Genomic DNA, 25,862 nt, shown 5'->3' on the forward strand with positions numbered 1-25,862 from the left:
CCTTGGTTCACAAACTCTTGCTGGTCCTGCTGGTCGTCGAAGAATTCTTGGTCTCCAACGTTCCCCTCACCGTCTAAACGCGACCAACATGGCAACATACAACATTCCAAAAGCATTCATGCAAAGCAAACATTCCTATCATTAGAACAGTACACCAACAGTATAGAAAACAAGATAAAATGTTTGTGAAAATGATCTACGTCTCGCTACGATCACGTCAACGCGAAGTTCACAAAAAACGGAGCTAAAATGCGAAAGTTATGATTTAAACGGGATTTCCTATAGCAATATATTTAATTAAATCTAACCAGGAAATTAAAAAGTTCCAAACTTGACTAACAGTGATTCTAACATGTAGATTATGAAATTACGAAGCTAACGCGATTTGAACGGATCAATTCGGAGCTAAAACGGCAATTTTATAAGCAAAACAGTTCAAATGGCATTTCTGTAAATACTGAAAACGTATTTTAGACTAAAGCAGTGAACTTTACGTTTTCAAAACGAGAATGCGTAATCGGGGAAATACGCTTTGGACTGCGGGTTAGGACTTAGAGAATTACAGGGTCTCTTTAGCAAATTGACCCCCGAAGAGGTATCGGCCAATCAGAGCCGTCGGATTAGAAAGGAACGGCCAGAAACGAATCCGGGGGAGAGAGAAGAAGGATGGCTGGCCGGAACAGTGGCAGCCGCGGTGGCCCTCCATTGCCGGCGGCGTGGAGCACTCCGGCGAGCGCGGTTAGGGGGCTAGGGTTCACCAATCGAAGAACCGAGAACACCGGGGTAAGCGGGGGAAGTAGGGGGTCTCGGCCAGGCCAAAGAAGTGGCCGAAGAGTGCTGTCGTGGCGGCAGTCGCCATGGACGGCGGCCGGAGATCCTCGGCGCATGCGGCTACGGCGCTAGAAGCCAAGAAACGCAAAAATAATGGCACGGGAAGATAGAGTGGAGCAAGGGGGTTCTCACAGCGGGAAAAACGATGCTGACGGTGGCTTGGGGACGGTTGTCCGCGCGGACGGGCAGACGACGGTCGGCGGAGCTCCTCCGTGCAGTGGTTGCGACCTCCGTGGCGTGGGCGAGGGCGAAAAAGGAGTGGGGAGAGGCAGCAGGGGGCGGCTCGGGTGCGGGCTCTGATTTAAAGAGGCCAGGCGCGGGGAGAGGCGCTCCCACGAGGTGAGAAGGCCGGGCGCGGGCGGCGGTTGCCCAGGCGCACGCGCGGGCGGTTTCCGAGTCGCGCGGAGGAAGGTGGGGGAGGAACTAACATGTGGGTCCGATCGGTCAGCGGCCGGGGAAAGGAGGCGCGGCGGCGGTTGCCCGCGGAAGGCCACTCGGCTGGGCCGACGCAGGTGCTGGGCCACACGGTGCGCAAGGGGGAGGCCGATCTGGGCTGCGGGGTGCATCGCGCGAGCTGGGCCGCGAAAGGAAATGGGCCTGCAGAAGGAAAGGCCTGCGGGCCAAAAATCAAGAAGGGAGGGAGAGGAAAATGATTCTTTTCTTTTTTTTTCTACAATTTTCCAAATCCATTTTTAAATTCAAATTTCAATTCTCTTTGAAATCTTTAATAAATTCCAAACATTCACAAAATAATATGCAGCAGCATGTATGCATCACTTGTAGCTAATCTTATATTTGATTTTAGTTTTATAAAATTTATTACTTTCCTATGTTTGAATGCTCTCATAAATTGCTTAAATAAATAAATTTGACTATTTTTGAAAATGAAAATTTTCAGGGTGTTACAAAATTCGAGCAAATGGAATCTAATATATATGATATATATACTTGGTAGAGATAGGAGCTAGCATATGGATGTATATGTTTAACTCTTGCAGTTGGTTGCTTTCTGGTGTAAAATTCTAGAACTGAGTAATTAATAACTATATATATATGGAATAAATTATTGGTGTTGGAGTTGGCATAAACATACTGTATGTTCATTAGCTATATATTCTGTAACTGAGTAGATATACTCGCAGAGATAATGCCACGAACTCTATTAAAATGCCGTTGAACTAGTTCAGTCGTTACCACGCAACAGTGTTTTTCATCATAAATAAACACAGAGAGGATAAAATTAAGCAGGAGCAGCTAGCTAGCAACAGAGGCTCTGTAGCAGCACGACAATGGTAAAGGAGGCCGTAGCATGACGCTTGTCAAGTGAGAAGGCCGGGAAGAAGGGCATTGCCAAAATGAATATAAGACAGCGAACCAGGAAGACTACCGCACTAGAATTTTCTGCTTGGGAGGGATAAACTTTCAGTTAATTTGCGGTCTTCAACAGAGAGGGGTTCTCTGGAAATTTAAGTAGGCTCAGCAAGAAATTTCAAAGAAGTAGACTTTCGAAAATTCTTGTTGAATTTCTTGCTTGGGTGGGATAAAATTCCAGTTAATTTGCGGTCTTCAACAGAGAGGGGTGCTCTGGAAATTTAAGGAGGCTAAGCAAGAAATTTCAGAGTAGGCTTTCAAAAATTCTTGTTGAAGGAAAAGGAATTTTCGGCTTAGAAGAATTTTTAAGCTAGCTTGGACCAGAAAATATAAGTCAAGGATGATTTTAGGAAGGTGTCTAGAGAAAATAGAATTGATCTTTTGAGCACTTAGGACACCTGCAAGTGATATAATTTCGATCCCGGCCTCTGTACAGTACGACATCCTATCACTGATCAAGAGAAGTTAAAATAAAATGAAATTATCTCAAGTTGAAGCATGATTTACTAGCTTTGAAGTAATAATTGAGGGTTCCCATTTCTCATTTGGACTTTTCACATCGATGATTAAATGAAAATCTCACGAAACATCCTTAGCTCTTTATTGCTTTGTCATTATATTCACCAAAACTCACAAATAGGATTTGTTGCACTTACAAACTCCCTCTTTTTGGTGATTGATAACAACACATATAAAGCTCACAATTTGGCACTTTGGATATGACAAGCTCCCCCTAAATATATGCATATATGTTTTGAATCTACAATTTGGCATAAAAGGCCACATATATATGCACAATTTTAGTGAAAGTGCTAGGAAACAAATCATATACATGCATGCTTTCCTAGGTGTGCAAAGGTGTCACAAAAATAATCGTGATGCATATGACATGAATATCACACAACAAATAAATGAAGGCATACACCATCACAAGTGATATGATATTAGATAAGCAAACTAACATTAACATGTCCTTACAACCATTAAGTACCAACTAAAAATCACACATAGTTCATCACAATATATAGTCATACAAGCCCAAAATATAGATAGAAGTCAACAAGAGATATAGATCATGATACAAGTCCAAGGTCCATACATAAATAGCATATAGATAAATGAGGCAAACATATATTTTCTCCCCCTCTGGCGTCAAGCACCAAAAAGAAATATGTCATTGAAGAACACGTGCGCCTCACTCGTCGTGGTTGACACCGTCATCCTCCTGGGTCTCAGCGGGCTGCTGTCCACCGAAAGTAGAAGGGTTGACACCGTCATCCACCTGGGTCTCACCGGGCTGCTATCCACCGGAAGTAGAAGGGTTGACACCGTCATCCTCCTGGGTCTCACTGGGCTGCTGTCCACCGGAAGTAGAAGGATAGGAGGCGGAGTAGAGAACGTCGGAGGTAGGGCCGAAGAAGTGACCAGCTATACCATAGGTGGCGGAAGCCCATCCAGAGGACGAGTTGCCACCAACACCCTGCTGAACATGGGACGAGGCCTGTGGCTGCTCATCGGTGTCAAACTGTGTCTGCTGTGGCTGCACAAAAGACTACTGAAACAACGGATTCCACCATTCGGGCTGCTGAGGTGCTGGAGGTAGAGGATGAACTAGGGACAAAGTCACACCTATGTGCTCGGCAATCATCTTGTGCTGGACCTCAGCGCAGTGAAGCTCCTCCTGGACAAACCTGTGGTGCTCTCTGTTGGCCTCATAGATGGCCATGGACATCCCAAACACAGAGCGCATACCCTGCAAGAGAAGACCTTGGACGTCTTCAGGATAAGCTGCAGCTGTGGCACAGGAGGAAGGCAAAGGCACAGACTGAGGCCAAGGTTGACTGGGTTTGTGGCCTCTCCTCTTTGCTGTCTCACTAATTCTCACAGGTCGGTAAGGCTCATGGCTCACTTCTTTGATGAACTCCTTCTGAGTGACTACCTCAATCATCTTCATGATATAGGGAGCATGAGTACATGACTTCTTAGGATCCCAAGATGTCAACTGAATCTGCCTATAAATGAAGCCAAAAGCACTGAAATCCTCCTCATTATCCTCCTGAAAAGCTTTCAAGAAGGGACCCATAGAAGATAAAATCACTGAAGCACCACCAATCTTGGGAACCAAAGTTTGCCGGACCAACAAATTAAAATAGTGATAAACCTTTCTCATGTTGTTGACGGTGTAGTAGTCATCGGCAGTAGCATTCTCATTGTAAGCAAAAGAGAGATCAATGTCACAGTGAGGGTTGCAATTAAGCCGATGTTTGTCTATGTCATCAAACTCAAATCCAAGAATTTTGCCAAAGCGAGCATAAGAGACATAATAGGGCTGATCTTCAATGGAGAAATGCATATAACCATAATGATCAGCTATGGCCTACTCATACCAAACAGTAGCAAAGAACTATGCAATGACCTCATTGCTCCACGGATACTGCATGGTCATGAGATTCTTGAAATTACGCCTTTCCAACATTTCAAGAGCTCTAGTCATCTCAGGATCACCCAATTTGACACAATGATCCCAATCAATGTACTTCTATAAAACCACTGGCTGACTCTTGGAAAGGATCATTGAATCATAGTAGTCCAGCTGAAAGACTGTCCCAAAGCAAGGATCACGAAAATCAGCATCTCGAGATTCAGATGGACATTCAAACCTTTGGCCAAAGACCTCTCCTTGGTTGCTAAAATAGTCCTTAGGGCGAGGCGGATGAACGTCATCCATAAAACGCTGATCGCCCGGATGGGTGAACAATTGCTCAGTCACAGGAACCAACTCGACATCCACATTGGGCAAGTACAAGTCATCCGCTGCTTTGCGGAAGGAGTTCTTGCCATGTCCTGCTGACACCTTGCGCTTGTTGTGTGGAGGCTTAGCAGTGGGCTGCTTCGCTCTCTTGGGGCGAGGTAGAGAAGCATCTCCATTACCCGACTCATCTTCAGGGCGAACCATCTTCTTGCGACCCATCCTGTAGTAGATAAAGCAAGAACAAGTATGAGATATGGCGCAAGATAAAGCTATTAATGGAGGACATGGACCAGTGGCGGAGGAAGGAAAAAAATTTAGGTGTGGCGAAATTGATAACATTGATATCAAAGATTATTTCTCAGTATATTGGTTTATACACATATCAGAAATCATGATCGTCATCTACTATATAAGTAAAAATATTTTGAATAATTAGAAAGATACAAGTAAAGTCAATATACTAATCAAGAATCCCAAGTAATGAAATATTGTGCAAATCCGAGTAACTGAACTCTGAATTCTGAAACTCACCAAGACACTGATGCTAAACTTTCAGATGCATGTTCCTGATTAATATCTGTCGTTCCTAATAATTTTCCTTCTTTTATTTGTTTGTAAAAAGAAGGGCTCCCTATGTGTGGGATGTGAGATACTACTGAGTCAATCGAATGGACTATGACCAGTCCTGGGTTCATTCAAGGAGTTAGCAGTTTACTTAGGAGCCCAAATATTACTGATCTGCTAGGACATAAAGTCAAAATTAAAGCAAATAAATCCTCCAAAGCTAGACCTCGTCAGGCACCAAAACCAAATGCTGGCAAGTAATCATTTATATCTTCATTTTGACTTGAGGATTTTCGGATAACACCAATTACCTCATGAAATAGTGCCGGTCAGTTACAATCGGTGCTCACAGATTCTTTGATTCCAAACCAAATCACACAAGAATGCACTATAGATCAGCCAAGTCAGCAAGACATAGATCATATACATACAGATCAGACAATACTGACATGGAATCAGTGGCGGACCCAGAAATTGAGAGCAGGGTAGCCCATGGCAAGAAAATATTTGGATGAACAATACAAAACATTCAGATGAGCTTAGATAGCAACCGATGATGTCATAATATTTGACTTGCAAAATTACAAAGGGAGGGATTTGATTTCTAATCACCTCTGCTCTGAGTTGAAGCAAAGAACTCCAATCGGCCAATCGGGTGGGGGCACTGGGGCGGTGTGGCCGCGTGGGGAATGGGGCGTGGCTTGGCCTAGCCGTGACGCCATGTGGGGCGCGCCGGCGACGCGAGCGTCTACACGGGCGGCATGGGAGGCATGGGTGGGGTGGTGGGGCGGTGGACGAGGGAAGCCCCGGCGGTGCACGGCGAACCCTAGCGGCGTGCAGGTGGGCAGGAGGGAGCGAGCGAGCAAAAAGAAACCCCCCGCGCGGAGGAAATTATAAGGGAAAATTAGCTCAGTACCATTAAAAGATTCGATCCTTAGAAAACTACCACTGAAAGATTCAACTGTAGAAAAGTACCATTGAGAGGTTTCTCCGTTATATCTTTTACCATCCCCATTTACTGCACGTTAGCTGAAGGAAAAATAAAAAAAGAACGGAGCCAACAGCAGAAACGCACACAGCCTGAGAAGGTCTCGGACCTGAGCGCGACCTCGAGCGGCGCTCTTTCTCTCACAGCGGTGGTCTTCCCCTCGGCGACAGCGCTCCTCCCCTCGGCGACGATAGCAGTGGTAGTGACTTTACAGGCCTATCCTCCATGGTGAGCCCCTCTTCTTCCCTACTTTTCTTGTTCTCCATTCTTTTTGTCCTCTTCTCATGGTCTGAACGCTAGGTATTGGGGATTTTGTAGTGCTGTGACAAGGGATTAGGGATTTGATTGAAGATGGATGCTACTGAAATTCCAGAAGGATAATCTCCTTGGACACATTCTACATTCTTTCAATTTGTATCTATTTTGCTAGTTTTTAGGGTGGACATAGCTATCTAAACATACTGAATGAGGACCTGATTTATTTTTGTGAAATTGGGCCTTACTATTTTCCCTTTGTTCCATGTGTTTCGGGCTGCATATCACAGGATTGATCCAAAGAATGCTTGTAGAGTAGAGGTCACAGTGAACTCATACTTTAGTATTGTACATGGTAAAAAGGTCTACAATAGGGGTAGAGATGTAAGCTGGGTTGTTGATTCAGAAAAATATTCAGTCATTAATCTAGAGAAGGATATTGCTTCGCACTTTACATGGGACAGCGACCAGCAGACAAATTTCTGGGTTGTAAAAGGGATGCATTGGACAAACAAATTAATTTCAGATGGTCAGCTTCACAGCTTGCTAAGGGCATCTCAATTGGTGAAATTTATGATGATAATGGGCAATCGTGTGGAGGGGGATGAGATGCCTCCTGCAGTGAACATGGATTGTGAGGGCATGCCTAATGAAGTGTCAGTTGTTGAGAAGAAGATGGAATTTGATGGATTTGAATGGGCAGAAATACCACAATATGGAGAAACCATAGCAGGGCCACCAATGCCTGAAGAGGAGGAGAAGGAGCACTTCATGACGGTTGTGTGTGACCCTGATGGGGATGAGCCAACCGGAGTAGATGAAAAGTGGAGATACTTAAAACCAGTTGATGCTGCAGTTAATGATGCACAGCCAACAGAAAATATTGAAGTAGAGGTGTAGAAAAGAAAGAGGGCAAGGCCTGTTCTAGACTTTGATTCTGAATGTGTTCATGATGATGAGGCTACTATGCTAGATGATTATGCTGCACCTTTCACAACATATGACAAAGAGAATCCGATCATTAATGAAGGAGATACATTTGGAGACAAGGACGAGTTCATCATGACCTTGAGGACATATGCCATAAAAAATGAGTTTGGTACTAGGGTTGAACATAGTGGCAAAGAGAGGTACAGGGCAAGGTGTGCTGATGCAAACTACGATTGGAGAATTTTTGCAAAGAGACTTCATGGTGGTGACACATTCATGGTTATTATTCTTTCTTTATAGCTTATAATCAAATATTCGTTGTACAATGATACATTTTTTGCAAGTTGTATCTTATAATCAAATATTCATTGTACAATGATACTTTTTTTGCAAGCTGTAGCTTATAATCAAATTTATTTGCAGGTGGTCAAACTCTCAAAATTGGATGATCACACTTGTCCTAGTTCAGAAACGGTGAAAGGCCATCAAGCTTCTACAGCCTGGATATCTCAAAGAGCAAAACAAATTATTGAAGAAGATCCCACTCTTAGCGCAAAGAAGTTACAAAGAAGATTGGAAAAGCATTACAATTTTGAGTTGTCATATTTTAAAGTGTGGTCTGGGAAAAAATTAGCAATGGATGATATTCATGGCACTTGGGAGGAGAGTTTCATAATGTTATGGAGATTCAAAGCAGCTCTAGAAGAAACATGCCCGGGTAGCATTGTTGAGATTGATTGCAAGAAGATCAAAGGCAAAATACATTTCTCAAGGATGTTTGTGTGCATTAGAGCATGTGTTGACGGTTTTTTGTCAGGGTGTCGGCCATATCTTGGTGTCGATTCTACTCACTTGACTGGAAAATATAATGGACAATTGGCTGCATCAATTGCAATTGATGGACACAACTGGATGTATCCAGTTGCGTATGGAATTTTTGATAAGGAAACAAATGCCAACTGGGCATGGTTCATGGCAAACCTAAAGAAAGCAATTGGTACTCCACCTGGGTTGATAATCCATACTGATGCGTACAAAGGATTAGCATATGGTGTCAATAAAGTCAAATTCGAGCAAATGGAATCTAATATATATGATATATATACTTGGTAGAGATAGGAGCTAGCATATGGATGTATATGTTTAACTCTTGCAGTTGGTTGCTTTCTGGTGTAAAATTCTAGAACTGAGTAATTAATAACTATATATATATGGAATAAATTATTGGTGTTGGAGTTGGCATAAACATACTGTATGTTCATTAGCTATATATTCTGTAACTGAGTAGATATACTCGCAGAGATAATGCCACGAACTCTATTAAAATGCCGTTGAACTAGTTCAGTCGTTACCACGCAACAGTGTTTTTCATCATAAATAAACACAGAGAGGATAAAATTAAGCAGGAGCAGCTAGCTAGCAACAGAGGCTCTGTAGCAGCACGACAATGGTAAAGGAGGCCGTAGCATGACGCTTGTCAAGTGAGAAGGCCGGGAAGAAGGGCATTGCCAAAATGAATATAAGACAGCGAACCAGGAAGACTACCGCACTAGAATTTTCTGCTTGGGAGGGATAAACTTTCAGTTAATTTGCGGTCTTCAACAGAGAGGGGTTCTCTGGAAATTTAAGTAGGCTCAGCAAGAAATTTCAAAGAAGTAGACTTTCGAAAATTCTTGTTGAATTTCTTGCTTGGGTGGGATAAAATTCCAGTTAATTTGCGGTCTTCAACAGAGAGGGGTGCTCTGGAAATTTAAGGAGGCTAAGCAAGAAATTTCAGAGTAGGCTTTCAAAAATTCTTGTTGAAGGAAAAGGAATTTTCGGCTTAGAAGAATTTTTAAGCTAGCTTGGACCAGAAAATATAAGTCAAGGATGATTTTAGGAAGGTGTCTAGAGAAAATAGAATTGATCTTTTGAGCACTTAGGACACCTGCAAGTGATATAATTTCGATCCCGGCCTCTGTACAGTACGACATCCTATCACTGATCAAGAGAAGTTAAAATAAAATGAAATTATCTCAAGTTGAAGCATGATTTACTAGCTTTGAAGTAATAATTGAGGGTTCCCATTTCTCATTTGGACTTTTCACATCGATGATTAAATGAAAATCTCACGAAACATCCTTAGCTCTTTATTGCTTTGTCATTATATTCACCAAAACTCACAAATAGGATTTGTTGCACTTACAAACTCCCTCTTTTTGGTGATTGATAACAACACATATAAAGCTCACAATTTGGCACTTTGGATATGACAAGCTCCCCCTAAATATATGCATATATGTTTTGAATCTACAATTTGGCATAAAAGGCCACATATATATGCACAATTTTAGTGAAAGTGCTAGGAAACAAATCATATACATGCATGCTTTCCTAGGTGTGCAAAGGTGTCACAAAAATAATCGTGATGCATATGACATGAATATCACACAACAAATAAATGAAGGCATACACCATCACAAGTGATATGATATTAGATAAGCAAACTAACATTAACATGTCCTTACAACCATTAAGTACCAACTAAAAATCACACATAGTTCATCACAATATATAGTCATACAAGCCCAAAATATAGATAGAAGTCAACAAGAGATATAGATCATGATACAAGTCCAAGGTCCATACATAAATAGCATATAGATAAATGAGGCAAACATATATTTTCTCCCCCTCTGGCGTCAAGCACCAAAAAGAAATATGTCATTGAAGAACACGTGCGCCTCACTCGTCGTGGTTGACACCGTCATCCTCCTGGGTCTCAGCGGGCTGCTGTCCACCGAAAGTAGAAGGGTTGACACCGTCATCCACCTGGGTCTCACCGGGCTGCTATCCACCGGAAGTAGAAGGGTTGACACCGTCATCCTCCTGGGTCTCACTGGGCTGCTGTCCACCGGAAGTAGAAGGATAGGAGGCGGAGTAGAGAACGTCGGAGGTAGGGCCGAAGAAGTGACCAGCTATACCATAGGTGGCGGAAGCCCATCCAGAGGACGAGTTGCCACCAACACCCTGCTGAACATGGGACGAGGCCTGTGGCTGCTCATCGGTGTCAAACTGTGTCTGCTGTGGCTGCACAAAAGACTACTGAAACAACGGATTCCACCATTCGGGCTGCTGAGGTGCTGGAGGTAGAGGATGAACTAGGGACAAAGTCACACCTATGTGCTCGGCAATCATCTTGTGCTGGACCTCAGCGCAGTGAAGCTCCTCCTGGACAAACCTGTGGTGCTCTCTGTTGGCCTCATAGATGGCCATGGACATCCCAAACACAGAGCGCATACCCTGCAAGAGAAGACCTTGGACGTCTTCAGGATAAGCTGCAGCTGTGGCACAGGAGGAAGGCAAAGGCACAGACTGAGGCCAAGGTTGACTGGGTTTGTGGCCTCTCCTCTTTGCTGTCTCACTAATTCTCACAGGTCGGTAAGGCTCATGGCTCACTTCTTTGATGAACTCCTTCTGAGTGACTACCTCAATCATCTTCATGATATAGGGAGCATGAGTACATGACTTCTTAGGATCCCAAGATGTCAACTGAATCTGCCTATAAATGAAGCCAAAAGCACTGAAATCCTCCTCATTATCCTCCTGAAAAGCTTTCAAGAAGGGACCCATAGAAGATAAAATCACTGAAGCACCACCAATCTTGGGAACCAAAGTTTGCCGGACCAACAAATTAAAATAGTGATAAACCTTTCTCATGTTGTTGACGGTGTAGTAGTCATCGGCAGTAGCATTCTCATTGTAAGCAAAAGAGAGATCAATGTCACAGTGAGGGTTGCAATTAAGCCGATGTTTGTCTATGTCATCAAACTCAAATCCAAGAATTTTGCCAAAGCGAGCATAAGAGACATAATAGGGCTGATCTTCAATGGAGAAATGCATATAACCATAATGATCAGCTATGGCCTACTCATACCAAACAGTAGCAAAGAACTATGCAATGACCTCATTGCTCCACGGATACTGCATGGTCATGAGATTCTTGAAATTACGCCTTTCCAACATTTCAAGAGCTCTAGTCATCTCAGGATCACCCAATTTGACACAATGATCCCAATCAATGTACTTCTATAAAACCACTGGCTGACTCTTGGAAAGGATCATTGAATCATAGTAGTCCAGCTGAAAGACTGTCCCAAAGCAAGGATCACGAAAATCAGCATCTCGAGATTCAGATGGACATTCAAACCTTTGGCCAAAGACCTCTCCTTGGTTGCTAAAATAGTCCTTAGGGCGAGGCGGATGAACGTCATCCATAAAACGCTGATCGCCCGGATGGGTGAACAATTGCTCAGTCACAGGAACCAACTCGACATCCACATTGGGCAAGTACAAGTCATCCGCTGCTTTGCGGAAGGAGTTCTTGCCATGTCCTGCTGACACCTTGCGCTTGTTGTGTGGAGGCTTAGCAGTGGGCTGCTTCGCTCTCTTGGGGCGAGGTAGAGAAGCATCTCCATTACCCGACTCATCTTCAGGGCGAACCATCTTCTTGCGACCCATCCTGTAGTAGATAAAGCAAGAACAAGTATGAGATATGGCGCAAGATAAAGCTATTAATGGAGGACATGGACCAGTGGCGGAGGAAGGAAAAAAATTTAGGTGTGGCGAAATTGATAACATTGATATCAAAGATTATTTCTCAGTATATTGGTTTATACACATATCAGAAATCATGATCGTCATCTACTATATAAGTAAAAATATTTTGAATAATTAGAAAGATACAAGTAAAGTCAATATACTAATCAAGAATCCCAAGTAATGAAATATTGTGCAAATCCGAGTAACTGAACTCTGAATTCTGAAACTCACCAAGACACTGATGCTAAACTTTCAGATGCATGTTCCTGATTAATATCTGTCGTTCCTAATAATTTTCCTTCTTTTATTTGTTTGTAAAAAGAAGGGCTCCCTATGTGTGGGATGTGAGATACTACTGAGTCAATCGAATGGACTATGACCAGTCCTGGGTTCATTCAAGGAGTTAGCAGTTTACTTAGGAGCCCAAATATTACTGATCTGCTAGGACATAAAGTCAAAATTAAAGCAAATAAATCCTCCAAAGCTAGACCTCGTCAGGCACCAAAACCAAATGCTGGCAAGTAATCATTTATATCTTCATTTTGACTTGAGGATTTTCGGATAACACCAATTACCTCATGAAATAGTGCCGGTCAGTTACAATCGGTGCTCACAGATTCTTTGATTCCAAACCAAATCACACAAGAATGCACTATAGATCAGCCAAGTCAGCAAGACATAGATCATATACATACAGATCAGACAATACTGACATGGAATCAGTGGCGGACCCAGAAATTGAGAGCAGGGTAGCCCATGGCAAGAAAATATTTGGATGAACAATACAAAACATTCAGATGAGCTTAGATAGCAACCGATGATGTCATAATATTTGACTTGCAAAATTACAAAGGGAGGGATTTGATTTCTAATCACCTCTGCTCTGAGTTGAAGCAAAGAACTCCAATCGGCCAATCGGGTGGGGGCACTGGGGCGGTGTGGCCGCGTGGGGAATGGGGCGTGGCTTGGCCTAGCCGTGACGCCATGTGGGGCGCGCCGGCGACGCGAGCGTCTACACGGGCGGCATGGGAGGCATGGGTGGGGTGGTGGGCGGTGGACGAGGGAAGCCCCGGCGGTGCACGGCGAACCCTAGCGGCGTGCAGGTGGGCAGGAGGGAGCGAGCGAGCAAAAAGAAACCCCCCGCGCGGAGGAAATTATAAGGGAAAATTAGCTCAGTACCATTAAAAGATTCGATCCTTAGAAAACTACCACTGAAAGATTCAACTGTAGAAAAGTACCATTGAGAGGTTTCTCCGTTATATCTTTTACCATCCCCATTTACTGCACGTTAGCTGAAGGAAAAATAAAAAAAGAACGGAGCCAACAGCAGAAACGCACACAGCCTGAGAAGGTCTCGGACCTGAGCGCGACCTCGAGCGGCGCTCTTTCTCTCACAGCGGTGGTCTTCCCCTCGGCGACAGCGCTCCTCCCCTCGGCGACGATAGCAGTGGTAGTGACTTTACAGGCCTATCCTCCATGGTGAGCCCCTCTTCTTCCCTACTTTTCTTGTTCTCCATTCTTTTTGTCCTCTTCTCATGGTCTGAACGCTAGGTATTGGGGATTTTGTAGTGCTGTGACAAGGGATTAGGGATTTGATTGAAGATGGATGCTACTGAAATTCCAGAAGGATAATCTCCTTGGACACATTCTACATTCTTTCAATTTGTATCTATTTTGCTAGTTTTTAGGGTGGACATAGCTATCTAAACATACTGAATGAGGACCTGATTTATTTTTGTGAAATTGGGCCTTACTATTTTCCCTTTGTTCCATGTGTTTCGGGCTGCATATCACAGGATTGATCCAAAGAATGCTTGTAGAGTAGAGGTCACAGTGAACTCATACTTTAGTATTGTACATGGTAAAAAGGTCTACAATAGGGGTAGAGATGTAAGCTGGGTTGTTGATTCAGAAAAATATTCAGTCATTAATCTAGAGAAGGATATTGCTTCGCACTTTACATGGGACAGCGACCAGCAGACAAATTTCTGGGTTGTAAAAGGGATGCATTGGACAAACAAATTAATTTCAGATGGTCAGCTTCACAGCTTGCTAAGGGCATCTCAATTGGTGAAATTTATGATGATAATGGGCAATCGTGTGGAGGGGGATGAGATGCCTCCTGCAGTGAACATGGATTGTGAGGGCATGCCTAATGAAGTGTCAGTTGTTGAGAAGAAGATGGAATTTGATGGATTTGAATGGGCAGAAATACCACAATATGGAGAAACCATAGCAGGGCCACCAATGCCTGAAGAGGAGGAGAAGGAGCACTTCATGACGGTTGTGTGTGACCCTGATGGGGATGAGCCAACCGGAGTAGATGAAAAGTGGAGATACTTAAAACCAGTTGATGCTGCAGTTAATGATGCACAGCCAACAGAAAATATTGAAGTAGAGGTGTAGAAAAGAAAGAGGGCAAGGCCTGTTCTAGACTTTGATTCTGAATGTGTTCATGATGATGAGGCTACTATGCTAGATGATTATGCTGCACCTTTCACAACATATGACAAAGAGAATCCGATCATTAATGAAGGAGATACATTTGGAGACAAGGACGAGTTCATCATGACCTTGAGGACATATGCCATAAAAAATGAGTTTGGTACTAGGGTTGAACATAGTGGCAAAGAGAGGTACAGGGCAAGGTGTGCTGATGCAAACTACGATTGGAGAATTTTTGCAAAGAGACTTCATGGTGGTGACACATTCATGGTTATTATTCTTTCTTTATAGCTTATAATCAAATATTCGTTGTACAATGATACATTTTTTGCAAGTTGTATCTTATAATCAAATATTCATTGTACAATGATACTTTTTTTGCAAGCTGTAGCTTATAATCAAATTTATTTGCAGGTGGTCAAACTCTCAAAATTGGATGATCACACTTGTCCTAGTTCAGAAACGGTGAAAGGCCATCAAGCTTCTACAGCCTGGATATCTCAAAGAGCAAAACAAATTATTGAAGAAGATCCCACTCTTAGCGCAAAGAAGTTACAAAGAAGATTGGAAAAGCATTACAATTTTGAGTTGTCATATTTTAAAGTGTGGTCTGGGAAAAAATTAGCAATGGATGATATTCATGGCACTTGGGAGGAGAGTTTCATAATGTTATGGAGATTCAAAGCAGCTCTAGAAGAAACATGCCCGGGTAGCATTGTTGAGATTGATTGCAAGAAGATCAAAGGCAAAATACATTTCTCAAGGATGTTTGTGTGCATTAGAGCATGTGTTGACGGTTTTTTGTCAGGGTGTCGGCCATATCTTGGTGTCGATTCTACTCACTTGACTGGAAAATATAATGGACAATTGGCTGCATCAATTGCAATTGATGGACACAACTGGATGTATCCAGTTGCGTATGGAATTTTTGATAAGGAAACAAATGCCAACTGGGCATGGTTCATGGCAAACCTAAAGAAAGCAATTGGTACTCCACCTGGGTTGATAATCCATACTGATGCGTACAAAGGATTAGCATATGGTGTCAATAAAGTCTTCAAAGGTGATGCAGAGCACCGTGAGTGCTTTAGGCACCTAATGGCTAATTTTAGGAAGAAATTCAGAGGTGAGGTGTTGAAATACATGTGGCCTCTTGCATGGGCATGTACAGCTCGAAGGCATGATGCATTGTTGGAGAAAATTGGAACTGAATGTCCTAAAGCAATTACCTTTTTAGATAACCATCACAAGCTGATATGGAGTAGATCTAAATTCTCCAAAGAATGCAAAGTTGATTATGTTAACAATAACATATCTGAATGTTTCAATAATTGGATTAAGGATTATAAAGATCTTCCAGTTGTTGATCTGATGGATAAGATCAGAGAGAAGATCATGGAGAAAATCTACACAAGGCAAGAGATAGCCGGTAGACTTCAAGGGCACATCCTCCCTAGTGTGATACATGAGCTGAACATGAAGAGTCGAGGGCTATAATATGATATCAAAAAAAGTGGTCCAATGTCAGCTGAAATTTTAGGAACAACGAAGGAAGGAAAAACTTGGAAGTATGCAGTTGATCTTTCGAAAAGAGAATGTGGATGTGGGCAATGGGAGGTGTCTGGAAAACCATGCACTCATGCTATATACTTATTTGGGAAAGTGAGGCAACTAAACATTGAGGACTTTGTACATGATTACTATTCTGTGGAGAGATTCAAGATGGCTTACCAATTTCAAATCGCTCCTATGAATGACAAGTCTCAATGGCCAAAGGTTAATCTTGGTTTTGAAATGATTCCTCCACCACTACAAAGGGCTGCTGGTAGACCAAGGAAACAAAGAGTAAAGGCAAGAGGAGAGCCAGGAAAAAGAGGACCATACCAATGCAAAAGGTGTTTTCAATTTGGACATATAGAGAAGGGTTGTAATGCTACTCAAGCTGAATTAGAACAAGAACTTCCACCACCTCATCCAAAAAAAAGAAAAAAACAAAGGTAATATAATATTTTGTTTCTTTTACGTGCTCAAAAAGTAGTTTTACCAATCCAAAATTTCAAATGTAGGATAAACAACTCTGAATCTGTTGGAGCCTCCACAACTGATGCTAGGACATCTAAAGCAGCTGCTGAACCCTCTCCAATGCCTCATTCAAGCCCGGGTGTAACAACTAGAAGGATGTCATCCATTTCTCCGACTAGCCCAGGTGTAACAACTAGAAGGATGGCTGCAATCTCACCTGGTGGAATCAATCGGAGGCTCATCATTGAGTAGATGAATTAGCTATATTAGTACTGTAGTGTGTGAACTGTGGTCTTATATATATGTGTGTAATTTCTAGACAAACCTTGCTAAAACTTTTTGAGAAACCATGCTGAAATTTCTGTGAGAAATTTCTGGAGAAACCATGCTGTAGTGTGTGAATTGTGGTCTTATATATATGTGTGTAATTTCTGAACAAACCTTGCTAGAACTTCTAAAGAAATCATGCTGAAATTTCTACCTTGATGAGTGTATATCCTATGGGTTTAGGCAAGGCAACAACATATATACTGCAGTCAGGTCTGGAGGGCTACTCAGTGTTTGCTTTTTTTTACATGTTTGTTGAAATGAATCGGGTGTGAAAGGCTGCTCAAATGAATCTTTCAATAGGAGTTAACGTTGAGTTAACAGATGTGCTAGAAGCCTACGACGGAGAAAGCTTTCAATGGTATTTTTCTATAGTTGAATTTTTTAATGGTATTTTTCTAAAGATCGGATCTTTTAATGGTACTGAGCTATTTTTCCCAAATTATAACGGTCGTTTCGGGGCCTCGTCCAAGGCCAACGCACATCTACTCATCCGACCACACTCACACACTCACACCCACACTCACACACTCACACTCTCACGCTCCTGGCCACCTTGCCCGCGCCGCCGCCATCACCAGTCCCCCCCGCCTCAGCCCCTCCCAGCCCCCGCCCCGGCCGAGCCTGCCCCACCCCGCTGAGCGCCACCGTTGTCCCCGCATCGCCCGAGCCCAGCCCCGCCCCTCCTGGTCGGGCCCCGCGCCACCGGCCTCCGACATGCCGCCCCTCCTGGTTGGGCCCCGCGCCGCTCGACGCGCCGCCCCGCCTCACCCGGCTGTGGGGCACTGCCGCCGCCCCCCGGCCACGCTCGCCGGTGGCCCACCGTCCCCGCCCCCCGTCCACGCTCCCCGGTGGCCCACCCCCGCCGCCACCCGGCCATGCTCCCCGGCTGGCCCCGCACGCACCGGCCCGGCTCTGCAGAGCGGCGGAGGAGGAGGAGGAAGAGAGAAGAGGGGATAAGGGGAGAAGAAGAGGAGCAGGGAGAAGGGAGGTGAAACGACCTGATTTCCGCGAAGGGAAATCCACAGAGTCGAAATGTTTCATGACCGTTGTAGATCATATTACCCAAATTCCAGTCGAATACCACATCCATACATCGATAATATCAGAGTACATAAAGTGCGGAATTACATAAATTATTACATCGCCGCATTGGCGGAATCAAAAGTAGCATTCATTCAGAATAGCTTGAAGATAAGATCGCCAAACTCGAGCGTAGGAATGAACCCTTCAACCCTCAACCGTCAAACTCCTCGGAGCTATACTCCTCAGCAGAACCTATGTGCCAAAATTTATCAGTACGATTTGTACTGGCCACTCCCACCCTATGAGCATTGCTTTGTGGAAATTGGATGCAAGTTGGATATATTCAAAAGGAACCTATAAGGCTGGGGTTTCCTATGTTTTAGCATATCAAGTATATAATAATAGTTGGTTAAGTTTTAACACCATTCCCACACCCATTCCACCCTATTTCCGTCCAGAGCCAGGTTTCCTTCTTGGGATCGATATAGCACCATCTCCACACCATCACCATACCATCGCTCAATCGATAGGCCAACTCCCTCTTGGCACTGTCTCAAAGCCCGTAGCCCCTGGCTACGACCGACACTCTCTCACGGGGGAAGAAGAGTAGGACTCATCTCACTATATAGTTTAAGCGAAACCTAGGAAAGGTCCATAGCCGACAAGCCGGCACATGTATCAATGGATCAACCATACACTCTGCAAAGGTTTTACATAACCATAAGATCCGCCTTCCTCACTGATCGTCGTCAACTAGGTTGATTCCGTCCGCTTGCTAGCCTAGGATAATGCCACTCTACCATTCAGCCCTGGTACATCCCAAGTCTAGTCTGGGGTGGCTGAAACTGTGAGTCATGAGCTGGGTCCACAAGGTCTCCATGAAGTCTCGGAAGGGTGTGGGGGAAATCCTCCGTGCCCTGTACCTCCTTGCACTATCTGCTATCAACCTAGCAGTAGTGGCAATATCCTACCAAGTAGTCCGGCCGTCCCACACCATATAGGGCGAGTGGTACGTAAGGCTTCCTGGTGAATCTGAGTACTAGTAAGTCCTTAGGGATGACCAAGCCAGAATGTCTTCATTAGGATTTCCATTTACCGTGCCACCATAGCACCTCCACCCCGGGCTCCTCCCATCACAGGTTCACACCTAGGGCCACCTCATATCACCATTAACCCACCACAGGTATCCATTCTAGGGGTGCCCAGGTAGCACCACACAGCAAGACTTGCCCTAGGCTCGTTGTATACTCCAACTTGGTCAACACAACCCTCACCCTCCACACACCCAAGTCACACATGCAGCACTCTCCCCATAGTCTAGATAACACCAGTTTCCACCACGCATCAATGTAGTATAAGCGTAGTAGAAGTATAAGCAATGAAATATAGCAGCAAGCGTGTGTCTAGCCTAATAGCAGGGTATGTAGGGGTAAGGTTGCGTCAAGGTAAAGGCCATCAAGTAAGCATACTACCATGCAAGTCCTATCATAGTGTGAATATAACAATAAGTAAAGCAATAGCTGCTCTATATTAGCCATGCGTAATAGGTGCTACGAGATTGGGTGGGATGTGGCACCTTCAGTGAAGTTGTCTCCGTACTCCTCATGGTACTCACGATCCTCATCCGTCTAGTTCTCCTCCGAGTCTGCAAACGATCGCATTATAGTCGCGTTAGCGACATCTATAGAATAGCACAAAGATCAATGAAAATTCAAAAGACCCAAATGCACTCAAACATGGGTTCATTGCATAGAGCTCGATTTTAGATGAATTTTGATCCTGGTCTTGCATTTTTCTGAGTTTGTATGAATTAGTTATGAATTTCTGAAGTTTCAATCATTTCTAAAAATGGGAAGAGGCTGAATTAATCCTGGGCTAACACGTGTCACACTATGATTGGTCCACGTGGCATACTGACACCAGCATGACATCAGCATGATGTCATCAAAGCTAAGCCACAGTTGATAGGTGGGTCCCGTGGACGTCAGCATGACGTCATCACGACGTCAGCATGATGTCACCTCCTGACATGTGGGTCCAGAGTCTCTGTGTCACTGACATGTGGGCCTCAGTCAACGATCAACATAGGCTGGGTCCAAACTGGGCCGGTTGGGCCTGGATCAGGGCTAGATATGGGCCGGGTTGGGCCGGCCCGGGTATAGACACATGTCGTGCTGCGAAGGATGCCACATGGCGCAGTTGGGCTCCTAGTGGGCCTCTAGCGGGCTTTGGCTCACAGGCACGGTCCACGGTGGACTCAGGAGCGCTGGTCCATGGACCACAGGCAGGTCTACGGTGGATCGTGTCCATGTGGGCATAGGCCATGTGGTGCATCGTGCACCCGGTGCACGTGGTGACGAGAGGCTTCGCCCCCCCCCCCGTTTCTCCACCAGTGTTCTGCTGGAGCAAAGCTCTCGCCGGTGGTGAGGTCATGCGTGGGGGCTCCCTGGTGGCTCGGCTGGGCAGATAAGGGCCTCTACAGATCCATGGGGCATGGCGAGGGCATCCAGGGGCTCAAGGCAGGGCTTTGGGTCCCCATGTGGCTAGTAGGGGCACTACGGCGTCCGCGGTGGCATGGTGACGACGGCGACGCATGTGGGAGCGCTATGGGGCACCGCGCGGGGTGGTCTAGGTGTTCTACGGCTTCTCAAGATCAAAGCGAGTCCACAGGTGAGATCCATCCTACCTCTATTGGCTCGTATCGGACAGAACGACTCTGCCATGGTTGTGCTCCGGCCATGGCGAGCATGCTCGGTGCGCGTACAGAGCTCCGATGTGCTCGGTCCTTCAGGGCTTAGCAAGGTGGTAGGTGTGGTCATGGATGTGTGCGTGAGTGTGTCGTGCTCCGAGGCGGTGAAAGGTGTGGACGTTGGGCCTCCTAGGTGGGGAGATCACGTCGGTGGCCATGGTGCACATGGTGACGGTGAGCAGAGGGCGATGCGTGGGATCACCTTCGGTGTCGAAGGCGAAAGGATGGCGGTGAAGTGGTGGGTCATGGCCGTGTCGAGATGATGCCATGCCGTGTCGAGCAGTAGCGTCGACGTGGTTGATCGGGGTGACGTCCTCCGTATCGACGACACTGGTGACGTCGGACGGCTTTGGCGCTCCTTCTTCTTCCTCTTCTTCCTTTTCTTTTTCCCCTCTCTCTCTTGGCTCGGGTGTGTAGTGGATGGCCACAAGGTGGTGGCGGGGCTTGGGAATGCGCTAGGGCTCTAGGGCTTGGTTTTTATAGCCGAAGCTCGGCCATGGCATGGAACGAGCGGCTGGGGATGGCCAAGGGGCGTGAGGAGGGCTGTGATCGCATCGAGGCTAGGGCTACGGGGTCACGACATGGCCGCGGGTGCGATGGCGAAACCGATTTCGCACTCCTTGGTCAAAAAGGCGGGGGACAGGGAGGGGGTAGGTTCATGGCATGCCCATGGCGAGCTGGCTCACGCGGCAGTGGTCATGCATCGTGCATGACCCTGTCGGGCAGCCGGTGCTAGCGTGGCACCCATCCCACGGTGTCTCACGGTCGGTTGTGAGGCACAGACGGTGGAGAGGGGCCGAGGCAGCATTAGATTTTCCCCCACGGCACCTGTGCTCTGTTTTCTGGATGCAGAGGAGGGGACCAAGGAGGGGGATGACGAGGGTGTCCCACCCGTCAGCCAATGTAGGGAGGAGGTGACGATGTCAGGCTTGCTAGGCCATGCGTGTGAGGCCACGAGCGCTAGCAGGCCAGCGAGGCTAGGAGGGTGAGCTGGGCCAGCAGTTGGAGCACGCGGGGTCTAGGGGCAAGCTAGACCTACTCTACTAATCGGCCCGGCAAGGGAAGGAAGGCCTATGTTGGCTAGGCCTGTGGGCTGTGCGCGCGGGCCAGCGAAGCGGGGAGGGCGAGTTGGGCCGGCTGGTGGTAGAAGGCAGGCTGGGCCGACTCGGTTCCTTGGGCTACTATTGCCATTGGCGAGCTGGGCCAAGAAGATGGACAGGCCACAAGCCAGGCTAGATGGCTTTTCCATTTTCCTCATCCATTTCCTTTCTTTTTCTATTTCGTTTTCCTTTCTCTTTTATTTGTTGCCAATTTAGTTAGGGTTTGATTTATTTAGTTTCATGTACTAGTGTACACCTTGATTAAGGGTGGAGCTTAGGGCTGGTTGGTGGGCTCCACATACTTAGGTGGTACTTAGGTGATTAATTTATTGCATAATAAATTAATTATAAGTAGTCACGTTTATTTGCACAACAAAAGATCAATAAAAGGCAACTCGCTTGTTTAGAATTAAAATGCATGCAAGAATGTATGCGTTAGGGGTTTTAAACACACACATATACAACAAGTGATATGCTATGCTTATGAGTTTGTTTAATTGGATTATGACTAATGCAACACTTAGGGTTAGCTCCTACAAATGTCACTCATCATCACCTAGGGTTTTGAAGAAAAATTTTTGTAGTTGGGATTTTTGGTGTGTGGATTTTTGGGTTGTTACAGGAAGACGAGGGGAGAAGAGGAGGAGGAGAAGGAGAGGAGAAGGAGAAGAGAGGAGGGGAGAAGAGGAGGGGAGAAGGAGAGGCCGATGACCATGATGCCCCCGCGCCCGCGCATCACGCCCCACGGTCGTCCATGCCGTTTTCCCCACGTCTAGCCGGAGACGAAGGTGATCCCAACTCCACGTCGCCCGACTCCATGGCCACCCAAGGTAAAGCCCCCCTCCCTCCCCGGTTGTCGGCCGTCGTGCCATGTATGTCGTTGCTGGCCTTCGTGCCGCAAATGTTGATGTCTGGGCCATTGTGCCGGAAATGTGGCTGTCAGACTTCGTGCCGGCGTTTTTCTTGCAGGTTTGGGAACCCTCCTAGTACAGGGGAGGTGCTACTGAAATTTTCAACTTATATAATGTTGTGTTTCTTAATTGACAATCTTTTGTTCCTTATTTTGTAGGAGGAGAGAGTGATGGTGTTTTTCTGCAGGATGGACACCATCATAATCTTCCACGACAGTGAGATCTCCATGGATGCGAAAGAATGGTTTGGCTGCACAGTACTTCTCAAGGTCCCAACAACAGCAAACCAGGACCGGATTAATCGCATCCTAATACACCATGCAATTGTCAACATCTATGGGGTTAATGTTGCTTTGGAGAATATTCTACGACATGATCCAGATTACCTGGTGTGGGGCAGTTCAACAGAGCAATCCACTGAAATCTTGAGAACACCAGAAATTGACATTGGGGGCGCAAAGATTGTCATGTATCCATGGACTCCCCAGCATGGTTGTGCAATACTACCCTTCGATGGCCTGCCACCCCCATCCCGAACTCTGACACCAGCTAAATGCCAACGAGGAGAAGAAGTTATGGAACATCTCAAGGTTACCATTCGTGGACTGCCACCACATTTGCTCGTCGCTAAAGCCTTAAGTACGATCTTCGCAAACAAGGTTGTTGTGTTGTATCCAAAATTGAATAAGGAGGATCTCACTGCAACCTTCAAGACATATGCATCCCGAGAAGATATACCTTCTACATGGAATGTAGCCATCCGCAGAGGCACTATGCTCTACATGTGGCCAATTTGGATGAACGTAGAAGGATATGCACCGGGTCCCAACTCGGCAATCTGGGCACAATAGAACGGTAACTGCAGTTACAACAAAACCTTTGCAACATTAATGTTACACTGTTCGCTCTAACAAATCTCACTCTTATTGCAGCTATGATCAACACGCCTTTTCGATACACACTGTTCCCAAAGGACGGTGCAGGGACTTCTGGGCAATCAGGTGGAGGTGGACAAGCCGGTGGAGGTGGACAGCAACTGGCTCTTCTGTAGTTAGGTATGGTACAACCATCTTATACATCACCCCTAACCACATACTTGAGATGTATCACAATCCAATTATTAAACTACCTCATGCGGATTGTCATGCAGGTTACACAGTTCAATCACCCGGCTCTTCATCAAGAGATTCAAGTTTCGACCTAACACCGGACTCGCCACCGGACTCACCACTGTACGGGGAAGATGATCCATTTGCCTCACCAGCACCTTTGTCCAGACCAACAAGTTGGGACCAATTAACCGAAGTACTTGAGTCACCAAAAGGGTACATTTAGTTCAGCTTCAATCCTTGTGTATAACACTGTCCAATTAAAACGACTGCAATTTGGACCTGAAGCATGATTTGGATGTAATGAAGGCAAAACTTGATAGTGCTGTTACTGATCTTTGGCAGTTGGTCCTAGCTGATGTATGACCATATCATTGTGTTGGGTTTGTGAACCATCTATTTATGTTGTGAACTATGAGTGCTCGCCTAAATCTGTTGTGAACTATTTATGTTTGTGAACATATACTATTCTTTGGTTGTTTCTTTTTTGTGATTTGAACATATATTGTGAACTATTGTCTTTTGAGTTGATATCCTGTGAACTAGTCCTATGACTTATGTGTTTGTGCTTTAATTAATTAGGCCCTACAAAATATAAGTACACAGACTATATATCAGAAGCATACAACCAAATTAATTTATAAACATACAACGACTGTAAGTTTGACAGATCATCATAAGCATACAGAAAAATTCATAAGTACACAGAATTAACCTCACCTTTTGCTTGTTGGTCATTATTGTCCAGGGCACTTGTTTTCTCACTTCTTCTCAGTACATTACCTGGAATTATTCGTCTCCCGAGCCAGAAATTCTAGTTAATTATTGATTGTGTATAGAGGATACTTCTCTGGACTTATTGTCCTCCGGAGCTGGAATTTCTCATTAAATATCGGTGTACATACAGACGACCCTTCCCTAGAATTTTTCTCCACCCCAACTAAAATTTTCAGTTTAGCTCAGATCGATCTGGCCGTGCCCAAATTCCCTTACCCACGGAGCCCACGATTCTCTTACCCGCTGCTAGTACGCGTTGCAGCTTCGCCCTGCTGACCGTGCGTCGGTCTCCAACCCCTAGCCAGCGACAGCTAGCGACGGTCGCTCGGCCGGCCCTGACACGTGGCCGTGGCCGTCTCCACCCTACCGCGTGCTACGTTCGTGCGGCCGGCTCTCGCTCTGGCCGCTTGCTAGTGCCCGCTCGGTCTGCATGCCATGGCCCATCCCATCAGTAGCTAGCGCCCATGCGGCTGACGCTCGCTGCGTCCGCACGCCCGGTGGCCCCCGATGTGACCGCGTGCTTTCCCTCAAGGTCACAACAGGAGTCCTGCTAGCTAGTCCTCACTCTCGTGCACGTGCCTGTGTTCGCTATCCCCCTCAATCTCCCGCCTAGGGCCCTACTTCAACGGCAAAACATATTCTTGACATTGATAATTCCTAGACACCCAGGAAACAAAATGGGTGTGTACATGGAGCCTGTTTATGATGAATTGATCAAGGCTTGGAATGAAGGCATATGGACTTACGACCGAGCTACAAAGAAGAACTTCAGAATGTATGTTTGGTACCAGTACTCCATGCATGACTTCCTGGTGTATGGGATATTCGCCGACTGGTGTGTCCACGGGAAGTTTCCATGCCCGGTATGCAAGGTAGCTCTACAATTTATTTGGTTGAAGGGTGGTAAGTTCTCGTCGTTCGACAAGCATCGACAGTTCCTCTCTCTTGACCATGCATTCAGAGAAGACACCAAGAACTTTACGAAAGGTGTCACGGTGACCGACCCTGCACCTCAGAAGATGACTAGTGCCCAGGTTCATGCTTAGATAGATGCTCTCATGGTCCTGACATAGAAAGATAATCCAAAGAAGGGTAAAAGAAAGAAAGGCATTCCAAAGAAAGAT

The 25,862-nt window shown here is 45.5% G+C and overlaps 2 protein-coding genes and 5 pseudogenes across 2 annotated transcripts; 3 read left to right on the forward strand and 4 right to left on the reverse strand.

The window, feature by feature from the left end:
• Positions 1 to 959: 959 nt before the first annotated feature.
• Positions 960 to 1,397, reverse strand: LOC136500087 (extensin-like). The gene has a single exon (XM_066495504.1). The coding sequence runs from the start codon at positions 1,395 to 1,397 to the stop codon at positions 960 to 962; it is 438 nt and encodes a 145-aa protein (XP_066351601.1).
• A 2,105-nt stretch (positions 1,398 to 3,502) lies between these two features.
• Positions 3,503 to 5,173, reverse strand: LOC136500089 (uncharacterized; annotated as a pseudogene).
• A 1,684-nt stretch (positions 5,174 to 6,857) lies between these two features.
• Positions 6,858 to 7,991, forward strand: LOC136500090 (uncharacterized; annotated as a pseudogene).
• A 2,529-nt stretch (positions 7,992 to 10,520) lies between these two features.
• Positions 10,521 to 12,191, reverse strand: LOC136500091 (uncharacterized; annotated as a pseudogene).
• A 1,683-nt stretch (positions 12,192 to 13,874) lies between these two features.
• LOC136500092 (uncharacterized) lies at positions 13,875 to 15,008 on the forward strand (annotated as a pseudogene).
• A 75-nt stretch (positions 15,009 to 15,083) lies between these two features.
• LOC136500093 (uncharacterized) lies at positions 15,084 to 16,991 on the forward strand (annotated as a pseudogene).
• Positions 16,992 to 17,597: 606 nt separating this feature from the next.
• Positions 17,598 to 18,110, reverse strand: LOC136500094 (glycine-rich protein DOT1-like). The gene has a single exon (XM_066495506.1). The coding sequence runs from the start codon at positions 18,108 to 18,110 to the stop codon at positions 17,598 to 17,600; it is 513 nt and encodes a 170-aa protein (XP_066351603.1).
• Between the last annotated feature and the right edge of the window lie 7,752 nt (positions 18,111 to 25,862).

The sequence above is a fragment of the Miscanthus floridulus genome, chromosome 13 (genome assembly GCF_019320115.1).
Source record: "Miscanthus floridulus cultivar M001 chromosome 13, ASM1932011v1, whole genome shotgun sequence".
Taxonomy (NCBI): domain Eukaryota; kingdom Viridiplantae; phylum Streptophyta; class Magnoliopsida; order Poales; family Poaceae; genus Miscanthus; species Miscanthus floridulus.